We start from the raw sequence: 23,649 nt of genomic DNA on the forward strand, positions 1-23,649 counted from the left end.
GATTTGCATCTCTTAAAGAAGAAGGAAAGTCACATGCACTGGGGGGTGCCAAAATGTGAGGCAACCCCCTTCAAGTGATTGCAATCACTTCCCTGATACCCGTAACAGTGCTCTGATACCAGAAAATACGCACCAGTTGAGGGCACCTGCAATCAAGCAATCCTCTTCCTTCGCACAGCTTGCGCAGGCCCAGTAAAATGCCGAACTTAAGTCCGCTTTTTTCACTCTACTGAGCATGTGTTGGCCCCGGATTCAGAAAATAGACAAGGAAAGGAAGAGGATCAATCAGTTGCATGAACCCTGGGCCCGCGCAGTTTTGGGCTAACAGGAGCACCAGCCTGGGGTATCAGGTAAGTGATTATAATCACTGGGGGGTGCCTAACATTTAGCACCCCTAGTGATTGTAACATCCCTTCTTCTTTAATTCAGACTACAATGTGCAGAATAATTATAAGCTGGCATCAGTGTTCTAGTATGGCTGAATGTTAAGCCTCTTAACTAACACACACAGTATGACATATAACAATAATTCACACGCGCACACATCTTAACCCCTTGAGGCCCTGTACAATTAAAGCAACAGGTCGCTGGTACGAAGTTGCATACCCACTGATATGGATTAATTTACATCAGCTCTAAACACATGAAACAATAAACATAAATTGGAGGCAATATATAAGGGGGGGGGGGGGGGACAAAAACAAGTATTGTGAACTGTTTTACACCCAGTGTTTTCTGATCTGATTTTACTGCTGAGCAATACCTACTGTAGTTATCTTATTCTTCTGCTGTGAAAAGTACCACTGCTGAGTTTCTCTTAGTAGGTCTTCTCCACCAGCATTGGCCAATATAATGGCATCGGCAAAACGCCCATCTTTTAAACATAGGTCCACAGCGGCCTCAAAATTTCCCAAGAGAAGTGCCTGGCTGATCAACCCATCAGTATCTGAAAAGAGGAGATATAATTGCATCAAATTGAGAAAGAAGAAAAATAAGTGAGATCATTATATTTGGAAACCAATTTCAGTTTCTTTTCTCCCAATAGAAATGGTACACAGAAGACAGTGCTTATGACAAAGAGGTACATACTATGCCCCACAGAAAGATATCATGCATTAAGAATAGCGAACACAATATCGAAATGGAATAGTAAATGTATCTTCCATGAAGGAAAAGGAGGCTCTAACATCTGTGCATTCTTACAGCAGCCCCTCTAGAATTTGCCCGAATCTATAGAATGCAATTCCATGTACAGGTATAGGATCCCTTATCCGGAAACCCGTTATCCAGAAAATTCCAAATTATGGAGAGGCCATCTCCCATAGACTCCATTTTAAATAAATGATTCTAATTTTTAGAAATAATTTCCTTTTTCTTTGTAGTATTAAAATAGTACCTTGTACCGTGATCCAAACTAAGATATAATTAAACCGTATTATATGTATGTATGTATGTATGTATAACTTTATTTATAAAGCACTACTTATGTACACAGCGCTGTACAGTAGAATATAGTAATACATAGATAAATACAAAGTATAACAATAAATACAAGGTACAGTTGCAATAAGTTAAGAGTCAAAGACACAAGAGGATGGAGGTCCCTGTCCCATAGAGCTTACAATCTAAATGGAAGGGTAACTTACAGACACAAATAGGCAAATATAAGTGCTGTAGGTCACAGTGGGTGACACTGCAATATAAGTGCTAGTTCCCAGATCAGGTGCTGTGCTCCAAAAGGTAGTCTTTAAGTTTAGTTTTAAAAAGACTTAGGGAGGATTCTCTCAGGAGGAAATCAGGGAGGGCATTCCAAATGTAAGGGGCAGCAAGACAGAAAGGTTTAAGGCGGGAAACGGCAGTACTAGTGGGGGGCGCAATCAAGTGGTTGCTCTGCAAGGTAAACAATCCTATTGGGTTTATTTCATGTTTAAAAGATTTTTTTAGTAAACTTAAAGCATGGAGATCCAAACTACAGAAATATCCCTTATCCAGAAGACCCCAGGTCCCGAGCATTCTGGATAACAGATCCCATATCTGTAGTTATGTGATGACAGGATCCCTTTAAGTTGTCACGCCACAAAATGTAAAAAAGAATGCATATACCTGAATTTACTGGGATTTCAAACTTGGCAGAATCTTGGGGAGGTAGGTTAAAAAACTCCATGGAAGAAGAAGTAGATGGTGTTTGCCCTGTAAAGCTACTGGAACCCTAAAATGAAAAGGAGAATGTGTCCTTCATTGAAATGAGTATTTTAATTATAAAGAATGTTTATATAACCACAATATGATAAAGCACAGAGCACTTTTAATTGTGGCCATGCATCCTAATGGCCCAAGTCAATTTTCTGTATTTGGAATGTGCACTACAAATATCATGACATTACACTGGCACTGCAATGCTACACCAAAGGCTTGGGATGCATCTCAGCATATACAAGTGTAACAGACTGTATATTCTTTTTGCTAAATGCAGATTACCTGGCTGGAGACTGACTGGATGCTTTGAATCAGATCCTCTGGCTCTGAAGGGCTGCTCTTGTTCTGAAAATTCTCCCCCAGTGCATTTGAGATCTAAAATGCAAAAATATTAGATCATAGTTTGAGCCTGCTTTCAACTGCCATGAGTTAGGATATTTCTCAAATGATAAAAGGAAAAACAGAGCAATACACAGACTGAAAAATTTCAAATTGGTATATAATGTGCCGTTACAATGCCAGCAACATCAAGAAATAAAAGGTTTGTAGATTCATTGTTCCAATGCTTAAAATGCATTATTATGAAATGCCACTGGTTTCATGTTGCAGTGATTTCTGAAGTAATCCTTTAATATTTATTATATGAAGCTTCCACGCAATGAAATGGTACCCGAGACTGAATGAGTACATGCTTATTTATACATATGATAAAAGAGGTATGTCTGCTATAATAAAGCTAATAAGCAAACTATAAGTCAATAAAGCTAGGAATTCCAATTTGAAGAAGATATTGTTCCTCAACAGAACATAAATGGGATGTCAATTAAAAACAATTTTTAAAAGCCCTGTAGAACTGAATACTCAAGCTGGCAAAAAAGATGTCTCATTAAAATACAGGGGCAGATTTTTCAAATACCGGGGAGAAATGATTTGGACAATTTTTATAATACATTTTTTAAAAGGAAAATATACAACAATTTATAACAGAAGCTCATTCAGCTGGATTTATAAAATGAGCATAAAAGCTATCTGACCTTAAAGAAAAAAAGCATAATTTTTTTTTTTCAAAAAAGTTACACTGTGTAAAATATAAATAAAGTGAGAATGGAATGATTTGCAAATCATTAAAAGCATGTATTTAATAGCAAATAGTACACACAATGTTGAAGCTAAGAAAACATAGCTTGTTTTGAATTTGATGCCAGCAACATATAAGTAGGGATGGAGGGGCATGTTTTCTACTGTGTTGCATCACCGCTTCTTTTAAGAATACAATGCAAACATTTGGGAACGGAGACGTCCAGTTGCTGTAATTCAAAGCCTGATATAGTGTTTCAGCTGCTAAACAAATGTTTTAGGTGACAGGTCTGGGCTGCAGGCAGGTAAGTTCATCACCCAGACTCTTTTACAATGGAGCCATGCTATAGTAATACATTCAGAATACGGTCTGGCATTGTCTTGCTGATATAAGTAAGAGTTATCTTAAAAAAGACTTTGTATGGATGGCAGTATATGTTGCTCCAAAACCAGTATATATATATCATTAGCATTAATGATGCTTTCCCAGATTTGCAAGCTTCCCATGCCATGTGCACTAATAACAAGCCCGATGGTCCTTCTCATCATTAACCCAACTTGCTTTTGTAGATGCAGCGTGTGCACTGTGTTCACAAACAGACAATGATTTTTGAAAATATTCCTGAGCCCCTTCAGTAATTTCTACTACAGAATTGTGTCTTGTTTCTAATGCAGTGCTACCCAAGGGCCCAAAGATTGCTGCCATCCAGTACTGGATTTTGGCCTTGTCCCCTGTCTGGATTCTCTTTTAATTATATTATGTACTGAAAATTTACTGTAGATATCATAGTAATATAGTAAGTGAGGTTGAAAAAAGGCATACGTCCGTCAAGTTCAACCTTTTATGTGACTATAACCTGCCTAACGAAATTCTTTGCAATTTTATGTTAAGGAACGTTATTCTTAAATTACTGAAATATTTTCCTGTGCAGTGTTTAAAGAGTGGTGCACCCCTCCCCATCTCTCACATCTGAGAGACCCAACCCAAGTCTGGGATGCTCTTCTTACCATTACACAACTTTTCCAGTCTTTTGTCACTCAGTCCCAAATTTTTTTTAAATGTGTTGCTTTCATCAAATTCAAAGTCAGCATATATTTTAGAAGACTATACAATTTCCTAGATTCAGCATGATATATTGTTTGTACTATTTGCACTTAAATATAATTAAAAAATTGCAAATCATTTTACACAGTGTCTAAACTTTTTTGGAAAACAGGATTTTACATAATGTAATGCAACCCAACCCTTACCACGTTCCTTTGGGAAGCGATGAATTCTGGACTTGAAGTCTGCCTGAATGTGCAGATAGTGTTTATGCACCTTTTCATAAGCCAAATTTAATGAGCTCATGTAAAAAAGTGGGTAGATTTTTTTAACATTTTAATGCTGGTAAAATTGTACAGAGCAGTAATTATGGATAATGCTTGGTAACATTTATGAACAACTGATAAATCTGCCCCATGGTTGTATTTATAGTAAAAACAGAGAATTTATTTAAATCCCTCTTTTGACAGTAAAATTCATAGCAAAAGATCAGAAACATATGGGCTATAAGATAAATGTCACTTAGGTCTACAGCCACAACTAACCTTCTTATCCAGCTCTTCTTTGCTGTAGCCAAGCAGCTTTAGGTATTTCTCTCTGGCATCCTGCTCAAAATTAACCTAAAGAGACAAATTAAAATTGATGATAATTTTTTTTTTCAGATTCACTATTCTTTTTTCATTTGCATTATAAAAACAGCAAATGTTGATTTAAACAAACACAGTTTATTATCTTAGTATAATACTAAAAAACTTAGTCCTTTAAACTTATTATCTTAGTATAATACTGACATCTTCAGTGATTGAGAAACTCCCTCTTACGTTTTACTAACACTTTGATTTTCGTACTAACACCCTTGGCACATGTGCCCTTCTGACTGCACCGATGAAGACAAAATGCCAGAAACCATCTGTCACTTCTTGCTATATGTACTGCAATTTAAATAACATATATGGATTTTTGGGCACCTTAAGAAAGTTCCAGATGCTCTTGTCGTAGACATCTTGTGAACTTTGCACTTTATTTTGGCAGTAGTTCACAAGGTTCCCAGAGAGCAACGCTGCTTGCAGTTCACTGGATCGGGCCAAGAACTCCTTCTCAGTGCTGACTTGACTGATGTAAACCCGCCGTGGGGAAGGCTCCTGGTTTGGTTGCACAGAAGCTTTTGGACAGTCAAAAGAAACAAGTTTTCCACCAAACTGTTAAATAGAAGGAGAATCCATGTTAACAAAATACAGTCCGAAGTTCTATGAATAATCTTTTAGACAATTTGTCAGATACCTCTAAAATAGAATATATATTTAATAAAAGCATAACACAAGTTAAAGAGAAGACTACTAAAGAAACTAAGAAGTCTGTGAAGTCAATTAAAAGATTACTGCCATGGGAAAACATGTTTTTTTTCAAAATGCATCAGTTGATAGAGCTTCTCCATCAGAATCATGTACTGAAATCTGTTTTTTTAAAACAGTGCAAACAAATTTTTTTGTATTAATTTTTAAATTTCACATAGGGCTAGCCATATTCTTCACTTCCCAGGGTGCCCCAGACTTGTGACACCTGTATTATTAAAAGTGGTAGAAATCAGAACAGCACTCAATAGTAAAAAAGCCAAGTCTGGCTCAAGGCTGCTCCAGTGTCATGATCCTACCACTTCAGACGCACATGACTTTAAGAGTGGCTATCTAGAGGGTCACTTGCTCAGTCTCACACACCTTGCACACAGGTCAGACTAGCATCACAGCACCCAAAAGACCATCTAACACCCACAACCTCATACAAAACTTGCTGTCACCACTCCCATACTTCTTACACTGGTGATGAGAGATGCCGAGCACTCTAATAGTAAAAGGGTTAATGTAACGGAACTAAAACACACACACTCTTCCTATCAGCAGTCAAATGGTTAATTAGTATACAGCATGCAAAGGGTTAAGGCACACCGCTACACACTCGGAGGTTAAGTTGCTTGTAGAGCATGAAAGACAAAACTTATTAAATTTTATGTGTAATAGTATTAAAGGTATAACAGTGCATGTAGAAATTTTTTTTACAAAAAGGACATATGGTAAAATAATTACAAACAGTTTTAAAATAAAAGGGAAAAACAGAGTCCTTCTAGTCCTGGAGGCAAGGGGAAACCAACAGGATGAACCTCCAATTGAAATTGGTCCTCCAAAGTAAATCCAAAGTGTAGTCCAAAGAGCTGACTATTTATCACAGTTTGCAGGGGCATCAGGTTAACTGGACACTCCCCCCACCCTAAGGAATGCAACAGGTGTCACCATTAGCAGGAGACAGTGTTAGTTTTATGACCTCCTGAGTGTATGGACTGGGCAAATAATATAATGCCATTAACTCCTTACAAGAACATAACAGATAAATATTATTAAATGAATTGGTTGATTCCTAATCCTGAACTCATAGAGACCAAAAATCATTGCTGTGTGACCTGCCCCTGCCCAGATATTTCTAACTGACAAACCGAGTACCAAAGCCAGTCAGGTTTAGACTCTTTTGACAGGCCAATATTAAATAAAACCTACACCCAGTTTTTGATACCATTGGCATAACTGGTATGGTTTCTGGGACAACTCCTGTGTGTGAGTTTATGTTATGGTGTGACCTCCACATGACCTATGATGGGTCCTGATGTGAACTCTAAGGGGCGTATTTATTATGTGCGTAAAACTAATTTGCCGAAAAAACGGCATAAAAAGCTGCGCAAAAAAAATGGAAAAGATCGCCGACTGGTAAGTTCCGGTGGAAGAAAAAACGCGTAAAAAATTATGCCAATTTTACATGTCGAAGCCTGGCGATGTGTGGCGAATTTTCTCGCCGTTATTTACACAGCATAATAAATATGCGGCCTATCACTCCCCCACATGGCATGGCTCTTATCAGCCAGGGCCTAGAGCACGGCATCCCAGGTTGTGAGACCTTTACACTTTGCTGCCTGTTAAATATCTGTTCCTGGTACATGAGGGAAGATTCCTGGATAGATACCTGGGGTTTCTTAAATCTTACATGCCTTTATTATGACATCCAGTTACATGGGAGTAGGAGAAACAATAGGATATCTGAAAACAGTTGTAATGTGTAGCGCTGGCTCCTTCTGAAAGCTCAGATTCAGGCACAATGAACTGAGATGGCGCCTACACACCAATATTACAGCAACAAAAAAATACATTTCTTGGTTCAAGAATAAAATTTTAAATGGTAGAGTGAATTATTTGCTATGTAAAACAGTGTAATTTATAAATAAAAAGTACACCATAAAAATCATGACAGAATCCCTCTAAGGATAAATTAGAATTGAAGAAAAAAAGAACAACAAGGAACAAATGCATCATACTTACAGCAAAAGAGACTCCAACTGGTCTGCGAATCCATTTTGGAGGTTTTTTTAAAGGAGGAATTACAGTGGTCTGTGCAACTTGTTGCGGCACTTGTAGCGGAGGTAGCGGTTGCCCTGTCCCAAAGGGATCCAGGCTATTAAAGGATAATGAAATCTAAAACACAAATAGGAATTTGTTGTAGATTATAAAGCAAGTTCTCAAGAGAGTTTACATAATTTGGCCCTGTGCATATTGTATTTTTTTATATTTTCAAAGGAATAGTGCTTTACATCTGCTACCTTTATGCAATACATACTGCATAAAAGTATGCTCTTATATTTAATTATAAATTTAGCACTTTTACATATTGCCATCTTGTAATTAGGATTCATGGATTTACAAAATGGTTTAGCAAGGTGAAGATTTTCTTTCACCTTCTCATGCCCGGGGGGGAGGGGATTGTCACAATTGTTCTAATTTAATAAATTAGTCGAGCAGGCAGACTAGATCACTAGAGAGAGAGGAACATTAAACTTCAACTGTTTTAGAAAAATAGTCACGTTTTGGTGAACTGAAAACTTTAGAATTAAAAAAAAAAACCCTTAAAAAAGTTAAAACTAAGTAAAGTTACCTTGTCTGCTTGACTCCTCTGCAAAGCTTCTAAGCTTCCACCCATAACAGAATATACACTTATCCATCCATCAAATGAGGCCGCAGAGAATACAGATGGATTACGTGGGCACCACTGAACATCAAAACACCACTGGTTTTTGGTGGGCAGCTCGTAAACAACCTGCAGAAAACAAAGCAGTAAAGCAAGAGAGCAAGCAAATTTCCGAATTTTAAAGTAAAATAAAATTTTAACATACACTTTCCATAAATGTCTAAGAAATTATTTAAATTCACAAATTAAAATTAAACTAAACCCATAGGTGTAAACACATAGCAACTTTTTATACATTTTTACAAAGTAGAATTTCATTATGTGGATCTACGGGATCTAGATTATCTTGGTAAGCAGAATCATCACCTGAACAAGCTTGGCGAAAGTCTGATCGAGAGGCAGCTTTGCTGCCCTTTATTCCGAACAACTTGTTGGTACAGCAGTCCAGCAACAACCCTCAACTGGAACCATACAGCAAACAAATTGCCCAGGTTCCTGGTATCGGTTTATGTTGCAAAGGGAAAGGCACAGAAAGCAGTTTGTGGTTTTTTTTTCTTACTACGATGGAATGGTGAAAAGTAAAATTGCCTATTGCCTATATTCATCCCTGAAATACCCTGTATGGTAATTTTCACTAAAATCTTGCCTGATAACAAGAGTGAGCACATCTTCAAGTAAGGATTAAAGTGAAAAAGCAACACCATGCATTGATTTCAGCAGAACTTCATATCAAATAATAACAACAGGGTTATATAGCAAAATGATGCCAGCTGAAGTCAGTCAGGAGCAACAGTATGTGGTGCCACTGGGGATTTACTTTACTCTTCATGTTGTTAGGTATTATAAAGGGATGGAGAAAAACACCACTAGAAAAGAAGAGGAAACAGTTTTTTTGCACAATGAAAGAAAATATAATTCTACGAGTCTTTTGAATTAACATAAATTTTCAATGTTTTACATTTTTTTGTAAATCTAATTGCTAGCAAAAGCAGTATTTGCTTGACTGTTTACATTCTCTGTTTACATGTCTCTGGGGCATATTAACTAAAGGGCAGAAGTTGAAATTTGGAATGATGCCAGCAAATTACTGAAAGACAAGTATGACTAGTTTTGGCAAACTAAGGTCTTATTGACAAACATTCTCTTCCCTGTGGTAAAAATACACCAGGTGAAATTTCTCTAATTTATTCTCTAAACAAGTCCACAAATTTTCTCCAAAAGCAATTCTTAAGGTACGGGCTGGCAAACTGCCATTATAAGGCTATTTCCACATGGGGCAGATTCTTAGCCTGTCAATAAGTGCAGACTGAAAATCCACCCCTACACTTCAAAAGATCTGATTGTTGTGCCTACACCCGGAGACACTGTGTCGGCCTGGGTGCAGACACAGTAAGCGGAATTTGGCTAATAAGCCACATACCTTATTTCTTTTTGGTTAAATGCAGTAGTCTGTAACTAAACCAGCACAATTATTGTCCACTCAAACAAGCCTTATACTTGAACACTACACTAAATATTAGGAGAGTAAATAATTTGGTTGTTCTGTGTGTGTATAGGTGAAGTCATTTGATTGGATCAGTAATTATTGCATTACCTCCCTGTCTCTTTTGTATACTGTGGCTCAATAATATTAGGTTAATGACATAATATGATTTTAATTTAGTTTGGGGTGTAACAAGCATAGCAATGTACCACATGCAAGTGTTGTGTAAATGAGAATTAAGGGGTGCGATCTTGCACCCCTTTAGTGCACTCGCATCCAGGGCAAATGAAACATTATTACTTTTGCCACTGTATGATCCTGTGTTTAGACTGTATTTTCCTTTTAGTTTGAAACATACTACCATGTTGTTTACTAAGCATGGGAGTTCACAAGTAAGAATCATCTTCAATTTTTAACAATATGTTAGATGCAATTAAATAACTGGTTGCTATAAGGCTCCTGTACAAGGCCCTGCTAAGAAACCATTATAGAATAAATTACTTGTGAAATAATATCACTTTTGGTAAATGTATGATACAAACAGTGACTCACTTCACTTGTGTTTGGGTTCCAGCATAATATTCGGCTGTCTTTTGCACTGCTTAGCAGTAGTTCTGGGTCATCTTTGCTCCAGGAAATAGAGAGAATGCCCCTATAGATAAAAAAAAAAAAAAAAAAAAATGTACATACAAATATCATACAAATATTTGCTTTCTACTTTCAAGGCTCTCAACTGTTTGCACTAGAACTCATACATGAACATACAAAACACTGCAATTTAAACAACCATGCTCCACTGAATAAAGGCATAAGGAATACTAAATTTATTCAAGCAGCTCAGTGCAAGCATGAAGCAGCTTTTTTTTTTTTTTTTTTACCACCCACTGCATTTAGCCAAGTGCACATCCCAAAGAGATTAATCCTTCTGCTATATCCAGCTGAAAATGGTTTTATGGTTTGAGTAATTGTGTGTCTGCAGCTTAGGCCACCCATATTGCTGGACCTACTCTACCAAAAGAATATTCTTTAGGATTAAATTCTTAGTTGGATTATCTACTTAGTGTAAGTATTAGTGCTAAGAATACATATAATGGCTAAAACAGAGTTTCAGTTGTAAAGTTCACCTGACATCAGTTACCTTATTTATTAAAGGTGCTATTTAAACACCACATGATTTTGTAACACTTCCTCTGTTTCTCTTTTTGGTTCCTATAGTCAGATTTATATAGCAAAAATTTCAATAACTTATTTCAATAATTAGGTTGTACAAGATCCAGTAGAATTCTTATCACAAACAACTAAAAATTGCCATAAAAAACAGCTATTATTCAGAAAGAGGTGCAGCACAATATTTATCCCAGTAAACGGAGAATATGAAAACCTTTTTCTGTGTAGTTTGCCCATTATCAAAGTTTGATGCATTTGTATTTTTTTTTTTTAGGTGGGGGTTAAAAATGTTAAGGTTTATCAATTCTACAAACCTTTTCACAGAAGGTTATATCACCCTTTATTTCTGTTAATACCTTGTGTGGTTCTCCAGCATTTTCAGTGGGGAGCTGGCAAAACGTAGGTCCCAAACTTGTATTACAGGTAAACGATCATCTTCAGAAGACAAAACAAGCTGGGTAGCAATCTCTGGGTGCCACATCATTCCTGAACAATGCATCTGAAAACACAAAGATTTTCAAATATACTAGAATTTTAAATAAGCAAATAATTCACTACAATAACTAAAATGTTTATATGATGCAAACATTATGTCACTTACAAGATTTACAATATACTTACAAGATTTACAATATATCAATAAGTTTTAACATATACTTTATAGCCAACCTTAAAACATTCCTCACCCCCAGTAATTGCAATCACTTACCTGTTACCCTGGGCTGGTGCTCTTGTTAGCAGAAAACTGCACAGGCCCAGGGTACTTTTGTGCGAGTGGGTGTGCATGTGCAGTACAGTAACAAAACAAACTTTAAGAAAAAAGCCACCTTTTTCCACACATGCATTGGCCCAAGGATTTTAAAAAAAAAGGAGAAGCACGGTAAGTGATTACAGTCACTGGGGGGGTGCCATGTAGCAGTGATTGATGCTTTTCCCCCCCAGTGATTGATGCTTTCCGTCTCCTTAAAATATTGTGTTTTGGAAAGCTAAGCAACTAAAGTCAACAAAAAACGTTATTTTAAAATATGCAATAAATATGCATATACTGTATCTTAAGAAAAAAACTGCACCGATCAACTTTAGATTATGGGAGAAAACATTGTGATGAAGTAGTTGACTGAAAATCACTAAGGACACATTTTTCCGACACTTTTCAGTTGTTAGGTATAAACAGAACTGGTACAATGCTTACTCTGTTGCTGTGGTCACTGACTTTAATGACAGGTTCATTCTTGCGAAGATCCCATACTACAGCTTTACCACTGGGGTGAGAAGAGGATAAGATGTGTTGTACCTGTTGATTCCAGGAAACTGCACTAATGTCCTCTATGGGCTTCAAGGAAGAATACATGAAATTAACAAAAGATTTTTCTGGTACAAAGCAAGAAGTTACTAATGTGCATGCCATTAACTTACAAAGGCTTACGTGATGCCATTCCTTGTACTTGTTGATTTATTTTGTTACCAAGAGAGTAACTGATTACCACTATATATCTGCATTTCCTATATCCAGCTTCTAGATCAGCAATTTTACACCATTTTTTTAGGTGTTCTTTATTTATAACAAGGTTAACCATTTTTGCCAATTAATAACAGCAAATAAGGCCAGTGCTACACAAAGTGGATTTTCGTCCTGCAGGATAAAAGCTTTTGCTTTGCGTTTTGCATTTATCCACAGGCCAAGAATCCACCCTGTCTGGCACTGGCTTACGTTTGCCCAAAATGTTACCTTAATTATCATTCAAGCTGGACTTACAGTAATATCTAGATAAGCAAAGAGGCATTCTCCCCACGAGATTTATCAACTGTCAGAAAAAGCTCAACTTTAAGTGGACATTGAAACATAAAATTCACCCTAAACATACAAGTAAATCCACCAAGGAAAGATATTAAATTAAAAAAAAAAAAAAAACACACACAGATCTGAAATGGTCAAAGCCAAATCGCTATCCAACTGAGATGCTGCTGGGATTAGAAACAGAATGTGCATGCAACCCTCAAACACTGCAGAGCTGAAAAAAGATCTACATGAAGGCATGTAAAATAATTTCTCCCAGTCAATGTCAGAGACTGGCAGACAGTTATATGAAATGTCTATTTGAGGTTGTTTCTGCTAAAAAGAGCAAGGGTGTACTTACTTTTTCACAGAAAAATATGACATATTTATTAATTATACTGTTTGAATTAAGATCAAACATTAATATGCCCATGTACTAAAAAAATAAAAACTTTACACTGGGGGCACATTCATTGAAAGTATGACAGGTCCGATTACAAAAAAATTGTATTTTTTCTAATGTTTACAACTTTTGCGTATTGTCTCTGATATTTTCGTTACTTTGCGCAACTTTTTCGTACTTTGCGACAATTTGCGCAACAAAATTGTATTTGTCGCAACAAGTACGAAAGTTTTGGAATTCACTCAAGCTTCGGTATCGTGACTTTCCTTTGGCCAGGTTGGAGCTGCAGAGTGCCATTGAGTCCAATGGGAGGCTTCCAAAAACATGCACTGAAGGTTCAAAGTCAGGAAGAGTTTTGCGCCGTTTACGATCGTTGGGATACGATAATTTTGTGATTTTCGGATCGCCAATCGTAAAGGATTGTTTAAATACGAAATTTTGGAACTTTCGGATAGTAAGTACAAAATTTTTGTATTCAAACGAACTGAATTTTCGTGACTTTTGCAATCATCAGAAATTATTGGATTTCCGAATCGTACTTTAATGAATGTGCTCCTGGGTGTACTTATTTTTTTACATGACTGTATATCTGATAGGGTCTCCTGGGATGTTGTCTATCAATTACAAGTTCTTGACATGAGCCTGGAAGATTCTGGAATTTGCTACATAACTACATACCACCACAAGGTTCATGTAGCTTTTAAAATTATTTGTTATCACCCTTCTATTGCTAAACATTTGTATTGTATAAGACTAAACAATTACCTGAGCTTTAGCTCCAGGGGTCATTGGCACAGTAAAGTTGTTCAAGTCCCAAATGAAAACCTCAGAGTCACTGGCACCTGATGCAAGTAGGTTGTTCTGAAAACAGTAATCATGACAGGTATGCAATCAGTATGGTGTACATTTTAACTATATTTAAATGCTTTTCTATAAATATTCTCCAAAACATATTGAGCAACAGCCAGAATGTATGCTTGCCTGATCATTATAACTTAACTTTCAATACAATCAATATTATATTAGCATAAATATTGCTGTAGAAGTTTATTGAATTTGATAGATTCCTACCTGAAATGGGTTTAAATCAAGAGCCCTAACAGGACCAGAATGTTTGTCATTCTTTGTAATAACTGGCTCCTCTTCTGATGCAAGGATCTTAGAAGCGCTATACAAAGTTATGACTCCATTATCTCCTCCCCCAATAATGATTCCAGATGAATCCAGCAGGCCACTTCCAAAGCTGCCCCAAAGTATCTTATGGAACCTGACAAGACAAAATAGGTAATGTAAAGAGTTTCTGAAACATTATTACAAACTTAATGTAAACTTCACAGTTCATAATTCTATCAGCTTTTTGTAAAATCCTGTTTTTAGTAACATTCAATAGACTAATATGCTTTCCTTTACTGTTATCTTCTGTTACAGCCATCTGCTTATTTATTTTCTGTGTTACAGAAATGATGAAAGCAAAAGATTGCTTTTCTACGAGACTCTACTGATCTGCCATCTAGACTAGAGTCTTTAATGCACATGTAGACTTCAGCATACCAGTTGATATATGAACCAAGTACTTGGTGAAGGGCTAGTATGAGCCCAAAACATTGGCAACTAACAAATAGTACATGGCAATGTTTTTTGTAGTCTGCTTGTTAATTATATATCCCTGGATTGGAACGTTGATTGCTCTGCACCCACAAACACCATTTTTTTAAGACTAAAGTCTATAAAGTACACACATAAACAAGTAATAAGTACCTGCCGAAAGTGCATCTTTCAATCTTTTTGGGGGGGAGTAAAATGAGTTATTATCTTTATATTTACATTACTCTAAGTGATTGTCTCTATGGGTGATATACCTAAATGGCATAGCAGCCATTTTAAATAAGGTGTTTTTTTGAGAACCTATATACTGACTTGCAGTTAGTCAGGCTTTATAAAGGCATAAAAGATTAAACTCAATGGACACGCCTTTTTCCAACCTTAGGAAGCTACTGTGTAGTTACTTAGGTGGCAACACAATGTTACAGTAAGTATGCTTCCAAGCAAAAAGGTTTTAGTTCCTTGAGTACTTCAACAATGCTTTACAGTGCATAGATCATACCTGTTAGACACTGGATAGACACCTCTTTTTTTCATATCGGGGTGAGGGTCGCCAAAGTCCACCTCAAAAATTTCCAGGGCAGCACTGGTGTTGAAGGAGGCATCAAGCTGTTGTGCTGATGTTCCTAAGGCAGAAGTACAAGGAAAGCTATAGGTTTGCTATGTAATTTACTACACTAAAACATTAGGAAAAATATTGTGAGAGACTTAGGGGCAGTTTTATTATTATGAAATTAGAGCTCACTAAAGAAAAACTCACCCACTTTCTATTCATTCCTTTGGGATTTTTAGAAGTGTATTTATTAATGGGTGACTTTCAGTCCCACAGGAACTGATATTATTGGTGATTAGTTCCTTTACCACAGGTGCAAAGACTTGCATAGAAAAATCCATGAACTTTTCCATGTAATAAAAAAGCTTGATTAACCTTCTTCTTTTTAGAAGGACGACAAATACATATTCCCTAATTTAATTCTCTAGGGTTATGACACATGGGGAGATTATTAGTGTTTTGTCACCCAACCAATTTATCAATCCGAGGGAGGGAAACAAAATGTTGCACAGTGAGGCATGTTCACTTTGAACAACAACTTTAGAAAGTATTGTGTAGCTATTGGTGCTGCAGTCACCCTGCTATTCTGGTGATGTTGGCAGATCTTGTAGTGACTCATTACCTTTTACTGCCCCAACCAGCAAATAACAGCAACCAGGAGGTAAAAGCGACAAGGCGAAACTGGGCAACTAACTCACCTAGGTTTAAATATTACTCCTTATAGAATGTTAATGATATCCAGCTTTAAAATAACTAAGACATAAACACAGTCTTTTATATGCAATTAACTTAAAATCTGCCTTAATTTTTTGTAAGGGTTTTTTTAATTTTTGAAGTTTTTTTTTTAATTTGCAGCTCCTACAAATGCATTGGTGATTTTATAAATCTGTTTACTTTTTTTAATCCATTTGTATGTTTTAATATTTTATTTAACATTCTATACATTTTAGGCCTAACTGCTTCACATCTCAAAGCCAGAATTAAAAAAATGTTGCCTAAATAATTTGCCAACATTACTCAAACATTATAAAAGGTTAGGATGATTTGAGGTGAACTTTCTTTCTGAAATTGTTAAAGCTCATATGCATAAGACACTGCCAGGAATGCTTGTTTAGACAAAAATAGTCTATTGTTACAATGTATCTGGTGTAAGCTGAAAAGCAAGTTTACAATGTGAAAACATCCAAACCTGTTGCTAAGTAAACCGGGTGTTGGCTGGCCGGGCTCCAGACTTGAACAGCAGATCGTTCAATTTCTTTCAGTTTCATTCTCTAAATAAATAAATAAATGAATTTCATGTTAATAATAAATATTGCGTAGGTCAGGGAAGGCCCCACCCCCAAACCCTCCCCAGACAGCCCCCCACACCTCACACAAAAGTGTGAAGCTAGTACCCTAATCATGCCCGGGATGGTACACAGATGGTTGAGAAGGAAAGACCAACGGCTATACAATATATGCACTAGCAAAGAAGACACTGCAAAGTTTTTATAGTTAAATTGTTAATTTGGTTTTATTTACGTATTGTACAATAAACAAATGTCATTGGACTGTAAAATACTGTAAACCATCCAAACTCAATAAAAGAATTGTTAAAAAAAAAAAAAATAATAAATATTGCTGTTTGCAGGTATAATTGCAATTTTGTTTCATGTTTAACTGTTATTTCTAAGGGCTGCAGGCGAAATCCAAGACACTGTTTCAGTGTATTTGACTAGGTTTAAAAACACTAATGCCTTAACTCCTACAAAATACAGAAGACATACATATAATATACTCACATTCTTTCAGACTGTATATATTTTGCTGGGAGGGCCTCTGTGCTGGGAATTAGTAAAGTCTAACAGAATCTTCTTTCAGTCAAGTCAATCAGTGACAAATATTTAAAGAACGTCAACTCCCTTGACAATTCTTTGCCAGCAAAAACAACTGTAGTCAAAACGTTAAATAAATATCTCTAGATTTCATAAAATTGTGCATTTTAAAGCTGCCAATATTTTGCTTTCTCTTCCTATGCTTTGCTTTTTTAGCCAAGCCAAGAATAGAAAACCCAATATTAGAAGATTTAAATTACATAATTGTATAAAAACTAGAAACATTCATTGAATATTTTAGCGTCAAAGCACATGCTGAAATATCTGCTATGAAAAGTAACAGTGCAGGAAGTTAATATAGCTTGCTTCTCACAGATTGCAATGGCACTTTAGGCCTATGGCACCGTTAGAGCACCACTATACTGTAGAGGGTGAGAGGCCAAGCAGCCAAATCAGCAGTGGTTGGAAATTTTGTTCATTTTCACCAGTGCATTTCTCAGCTACAATGCTTTAGTGGGCACCCATGTGTGATAAAAGTGGCTTTATGCCTTGCACAGTCCTTGAACGTTTCATTTAACACACGAAAATATGCAAGAGTGGGTTACTAAGAGCTAAAAGCCATAACAAGTGATGTGCCAAAGGCAACAGCCTTTATCTGACTGCTTACTATTGCAGTCAGTAGGAAGCAATACTACCTGGTGTTTTGACGTCTGCTTCAGTTCAGTGTAAAAATGAAACTGGGCAAAATAGATAGACTGGGCAAAATACAAAAATATTTCTAATATGGTTAGTTACCATAATGTATCAGCTTACACCAGATACATTAAGCAAAAATGTGGGCTGGAGTGAGCAGATGTCTAACATAATAGCCAGAACACTACTTCTTGCTTTCAGTTCTCTAACCTCTTAGTTAGTTCCTGACTTTGGGGGGGGGCACATGGGATATAACTGTTCAGTTAGTTTGTGAGAAGGAAGTAGATTTTTGGCAATTATGTTAGACATCTGCTCACTTCAGCCTTTAAAGATTATATTTTTGCCTAACTATATTAAAAAATATTTTTTATTTTGCACAGTCTATTTATTTTGCTCATTTTCATTTTTACAGTGAACTGCTCCTTTAAAAATTGCAATAGCAATAGCAGGTGTGACATGGCCAGAAAAGCTACAGTGATCAAAATAGCAAGAATATCAGGCCTAAGGGCAATGGCACATGTCCCATGCTTTGTCGACCGCTATACAGCTGCATTTCCTTGGGCATCAAGATGTATATTTTTTTCCCAGCAGCCATTTACTTTACTGCTAGTAGAAAGGAGACCAGGGATGTTTTGTCACCTGTAGCACATAGTAATCATGCAGATGACAAAAAAAATAAATTTATAACCTATTAACACACTAAATACGTTGTTGTTGTTGGTTGTTCAGTTAATTCTTTTAAAATTTCAGGTAATGACTACTCTGTAAAACATTTAACACTGTATTCTGCAAAATACATAAATTACAACATGTAGTAGAAAGATAAGTGGTCATTAATAGAATGGCACCTGGATTTGAAATGTCAAGGTTCATTGTGTGAGTCTTTAAAGCTGTTTGTAACAATAGAACAACAAATCCTGACATGCACAAGCATTAGTCATTATGGGAGGAGGCTTGAAGGACGTCAGATATTTCTTTAGAACCTTGCAATCCATTTTCAAGTCATAAAAAACTAAATGCGGCTTTTTCATTTTATCACCAGATAGTGAAAGCAGTCAAGAGGACCAAATAGTCTATTTTACCAGCCAAGACAGCCCTTGATCAAGTGTGTCCCAAATACCGGTGACCCTATATATATATATTTGATTATGGGTATTTGGGGGGGGGCACTTGATCAAGGTGTGGGAAACAGACAACCAAATGTCCATAAAAATCAGATAGCCACAGCGTGAGACAATGTAAATTGCAACTCCTTCAAACATAAACATCTAAATAAAGTGCAGTGGACACATCCAGTTGGTTTTTATTAACAGTATGGATACATTCATGTCTCAGTGTTAGTCATGTTCACTACATGTTCCATTTTACAATAAAGATACTATTATCTGATTGGCACACTGGGTGATTTCTAGCACTTTGTCACCCTAGCATTTTCTATTTCTGTGGGAGGTGGAACAAAACACTTGAACTTCTACCCCATTCAAAGTGAATGGGAATTACTGCTACCCATGGTGTCCATGCATATATATATATATATATATATATATGTGTGTATTTAAATAGAGGTGCACAGTTAGTGAGTATTTTGACTACTGGTACACAGAAGGGTTATACTAGATGGACAGTTTTTTCAACAGAAAATAACTATGTAACTATAACCAGCAACTATCTCTGTGTGGCTTATCCATGTTTAGCTACTGACTGGCAGGGGCTCACAGCTGTGATTTTCTCATGTGAGAAAGCACATGGAGTCTGGGTTCTTCTGTGGTTTCTACTGCAGCAGGAAAATTCTAATCTCATTTAAATTTTCCAAAGGTGTTCCAGTAGGACTAGAATAAAAACTGAGTAACTTACACTAAAAAAGCACACTTTCATTTAGAATTATATCCATTCACCAAGCTAATGATTGGTTCTCCAAACACTGTGATATATTCTGCAGAAGAGATATGTAATGAGATATGCAAACTGAATTGGCTGTTAGAACTGATCCAATAGTTGCTAACATTCCACAGTTGCTGCTGAGAAATGTATCAATTAAAATAGCAAATTGTAACAGTTTGCACCTGGATTACTGATCTGACACACTGAATCACCAGAGGAACATTAAAGCATAAGGAAAGTCATAATCATTTGGGGGTGCCAAAAGTTAGGCTCCCCCAAGTGACTATTCACTTACTTAAACCCCAGGCTGATGCTCCTGTTAGCAGAATACCGCCCAGGCCCAGGGGTTCTTTACAGCAAGCGCCACAAAGAGATCCTCTTTTTCTGTTTCTTCTTCCTTTTAAAATCCTGGGGCCGAGGCATGTGCAGCAATGTAAAAAAGATGGCTTTTTTTGTCAAGGTTCAGCTCTATTGTGCATGCGCACCTGCGCAGAGAGGATTGCTCCATGGTGCTCACTGGCAGAACCCCAGGCCAGTTCAGTTTTCTACTGGTAGGAGAACCTGTCTGGGGTATCAGGTAAGTGAATACAATCACTGAGGTTGCATAACTTCTGGCACCCCCCACCCACGCCATTGTTTACTTTTCTTCTCCTTTAAAGTTTTCACTTCATTTTTAAAAAAACGGTTGAAAATGAAAAATAGAAAGCAACTGAAAAAGTCTTTATCTGAAAACAACTTAACTGACATAAGTGTTTGGAAGGTTAACAAACCCTTTAAACAATTTGGCTAAATACTTAAGGTCCCCATACAAGCTGAGATCCGCTCGCTTGGCGAGATCGCCAAGCAAGCGGATCTTCACCCGATATCCCCACCTACGGGTGGGCGATATCGGGGAACGTGTAGTTAAAAAAAAAAAAAATTTGGCCCTGGGGCCAAACGATTGAATTATATTGGTGGCAATGGGGCAGTCAGTTCGGGGACCACATCAACGAGCCGATGCAGTCCCCGATCCGACTGAATTTTCTAACCTGGGCGATCGATATCTACCCAATTTCAGGCCAGATATCGGTCAGCCAGGCCCCTCGTTTCTGCCCCTACACGGGCAGATAGTAGCTGCCGAATCGGTCCAAGGGACCGATATCGGCAGCTACAATCTGCCCGTGTATGGGGAACTTTACTGTCTGACAAAACTGAATAGGATTGTGAATTTACAATTCTGAAAAAATTAAAGTAACAGTTGATCATTCACAGATAAAACAATTTTTACAATTTTTTCTCAAATCTGAGTGTGCAAATTAGGACATTATTCACCTCATTCTTTTGCAGAGAAATTGGTATTTGGCCAAATTGAAAAATTAAGGATGCAGTACATGCTTAATAATTAAAATACATAGCAGTTTAGTTACATTATGTCAAAAAATGACAAAAGTCCATCAAGTTTAACCCCTCCAAATATTACCAGTGCAGACCTATCTAAGAATAACTTTTTCTCTTACAGGATGATGGGATTCTTGGTTGTACAAGGTTGTAAAAGGCAAGCAAAGGCCTTAATATTTTGCTACAAATAGTAAATCTGCTCTGGTGCATCTAGAAAAAAAGGCTTCTTAAAACTAGACCTGGGTTACCTTTGTCCTTGAAAATGTCTGCTTGCCCCTGTGCAGATCTGCAACTGCCCTCACAAGTTAACCAACAAATGTTATGGTGTAGTTCAGCCCTACTGTGTGCTGTGCTACTATAAGCTTTAGCAGAAAGCTACACCCAGTATTATTGTTTTCCAAATGCATAACAGTGCCCATGACGATAATGAAATGTGGATCAGTTTAGCTAAACATTTAAGGCATATGCTGAGGTGCGTGAGGCACAAGTGCAGTATGTGCTGAGAAGGGTATAACTAAAGATACAGGGTCCTGGAGCAGCTATTTTATTTAGTGTACATTAAATCTTTTTTTAGAAGAGCATCATATGCTTCCAGTTCAGCATTCTATACAATGATCATTAGTGACACTGCATGATACTTTGTTTGCATGCTTGTCTGCTGAGTAGCTTATGACTGGCAACAAATACTAGAAATGGATAGGCTTCAGTGTAATGCAAACAATCACTCATGGCAACAAGCATGCATACTTGGTAGTCAGTTAGCCCAAGATAAGAAAAGTCAAGAATGCCGAATACGTGAGGGATACATTCAAAAGTATTTGGATCTGGCCTGTGGGTCCCATAGTTACCAGTTTTCCCTAATATCCAGGGTTGTCCCTGAATTTTTAAAACTGACCAGTTGCACAGGAGAATTTTAACAATCTTTTAGCCAGATATCTGTTTTAATGGCTGCTCTAACTCTATTGTCTTTTAAATGAAAAGGGTATTTTAGACCATAAGAGATGTAATATACTGTGTAATAATTGAACTGTGAAATGCATCCTTAGAAATGGTGCTTAATGATGCCATCACTTAACTTGGTATTATATGGAACTCAGGTATTATAAAATCTAAAAAAATCTAAAAAAATCTACCCTCTGTTGTACAATATGAGACTTATTATTAGTGACTATGAAAATCTAAAACTTGTGTAAGTCTGAATGGTAACGAACACCTCAGTCATTTCAAATATACTTGTATTTTTCAATATGGGATATATCATATCTTACATTATAACATGGCCAAGAATGCCATATATACTAGGTAGCTTCTAGGCCAGTTCTTTTGTGGCAGAAACAGCAAGCACTCGCACACCCTTGCCTGCCCAAACAAAGATAAGCCCGGTGCTCTCTATCCAATAATAGTAAAAGAATTCTCACAGGCACACAAAAGCATTTTGTGCAGGGTATCACTTTGCAGTTTAAAGCGGAAGTCAGTTCTTTTGTGGCACACATGATAGGCAACAAAAGTGCCTATGCTTATTACTAATCACGCAAACTGAGTCTATAAGAACTGGTTGGATCCAATCTAGCTATATTACTGTACCCAGTCTTGGTGCTGGGAGAGGTTACAGCATGCCACCAACCACTGCATGCCCATTCATCACTACAGAATTGCAAGCATAGCTAAGCACATCTCATGTGTTGTGCCAAGCTGTGGTGGTGTCTGAATAGCAAATTACTGGGTGATACAACTAGGCAGGGGTCATTTTTAGTTGTAAAGCTACAGGTGTGCACACTACTGACTGCAAATTCTAGGCCTGATATACCATCCAAAACATAGTTGGAGGGCTTAATGGTGAAGTTTATCCAAAAACAGCTTTTTTGTATATTTTGTATAATGGAAGAAAATATAGTTCTAAGAGATATACTAGCCCTTTTGCCATATGGCTGCTTGGTGTTCATTCCTCAGCTCTCTGGTGGAGACCACTGATGTGCAGTTAAAGTCAGGTCCAGATTGGCTTCAACAGAAAATGCCCCTGGCAGTCAGGGAGCTGGGGAGAGGACATAAAGCAGCCCAGCATGGTTCCAACCCACGGCTGCACTACTCTGTGAGTGGTACTTTTTTGGAAGGGGGCCACTGAAGAGGTCTTAGAATATATAAATGTCAATTAAAAAAACTGAAAATGTGTAATCACTGTTTATTGAAAAGTTGCTCAGAATTTGCTTTCATAAGACAAAAATAATTTTTGTTCCCCCCTTTAAATTACAGTTTTATTGTTGGGACCAAGAAAGTTATGTATCCATGGGTTGCCACCCTTACCCATAAATATTACTGGCAGTGATGTAAAGGGGAGGAGACAGACATAGATGGGTTGGGGATTGGATAACTTGAGAGACAGGCTTTTATGGGAGGGGGGATTGGGGTGTGACTGTGTGGATAAAAGGAAATGCTGATATTTACCAGTAATTACATTGCTAGTAGAACTGTATTACAAAGGCTGGCATTGTACCAAGTAGTCTGGTAGCAACCCTAACCCTACATGATATAAAACACCTTATATCTTATCTACATGCATTCTCCAGCTACAACGTGTCTCT

The 23,649-nt window shown here is 37.1% G+C and overlaps 1 protein-coding gene across 2 annotated transcripts in view; it reads right to left on the bottom strand.

The window, feature by feature from the left end:
- sec31b (SEC31 homolog B, COPII coat complex component) overlaps positions 1-23,649 on the bottom strand; it is a 45,807-nt gene that overhangs the window by 21,470 nt on the left and 688 nt on the right. For both annotated transcript variants that reach the window (XM_031905502.1, XM_031905503.1), the window contains exons 2-15: positions 16,495-16,576; positions 15,255-15,378; positions 14,222-14,417; positions 13,916-14,011; positions 12,163-12,303; positions 11,327-11,469; positions 10,356-10,455; positions 8,288-8,449; positions 7,678-7,830; positions 5,287-5,517; positions 4,864-4,938; positions 2,479-2,571; positions 2,104-2,209; positions 768-946 (exon numbers count right to left, since the gene is read on the bottom strand). In XM_031905502.1, coding sequence (XP_031761362.1) covers positions 768-946; positions 2,104-2,209; positions 2,479-2,571; positions 4,864-4,938; positions 5,287-5,517; positions 7,678-7,830; positions 8,288-8,449; positions 10,356-10,455; positions 11,327-11,469; positions 12,163-12,303; positions 13,916-14,011; positions 14,222-14,417; positions 15,255-15,378; positions 16,495-16,573 — 1,878 coding nt within the window. In that variant the 5' untranslated portion in view covers positions 16,574-16,576. The remainder of the gene's footprint in view (positions 1-767; positions 947-2,103; positions 2,210-2,478; positions 2,572-4,863; positions 4,939-5,286; positions 5,518-7,677; positions 7,831-8,287; positions 8,450-10,355; positions 10,456-11,326; positions 11,470-12,162; positions 12,304-13,915; positions 14,012-14,221; positions 14,418-15,254; positions 15,379-16,494; positions 16,577-23,649) is intronic.

The sequence above is a fragment of the Xenopus tropicalis genome, chromosome 7, assembly GCF_000004195.4.
Source record: "Xenopus tropicalis strain Nigerian chromosome 7, UCB_Xtro_10.0, whole genome shotgun sequence".
Taxonomy (NCBI): Eukaryota; Metazoa; Chordata; class Amphibia; order Anura; family Pipidae; genus Xenopus; species Xenopus tropicalis.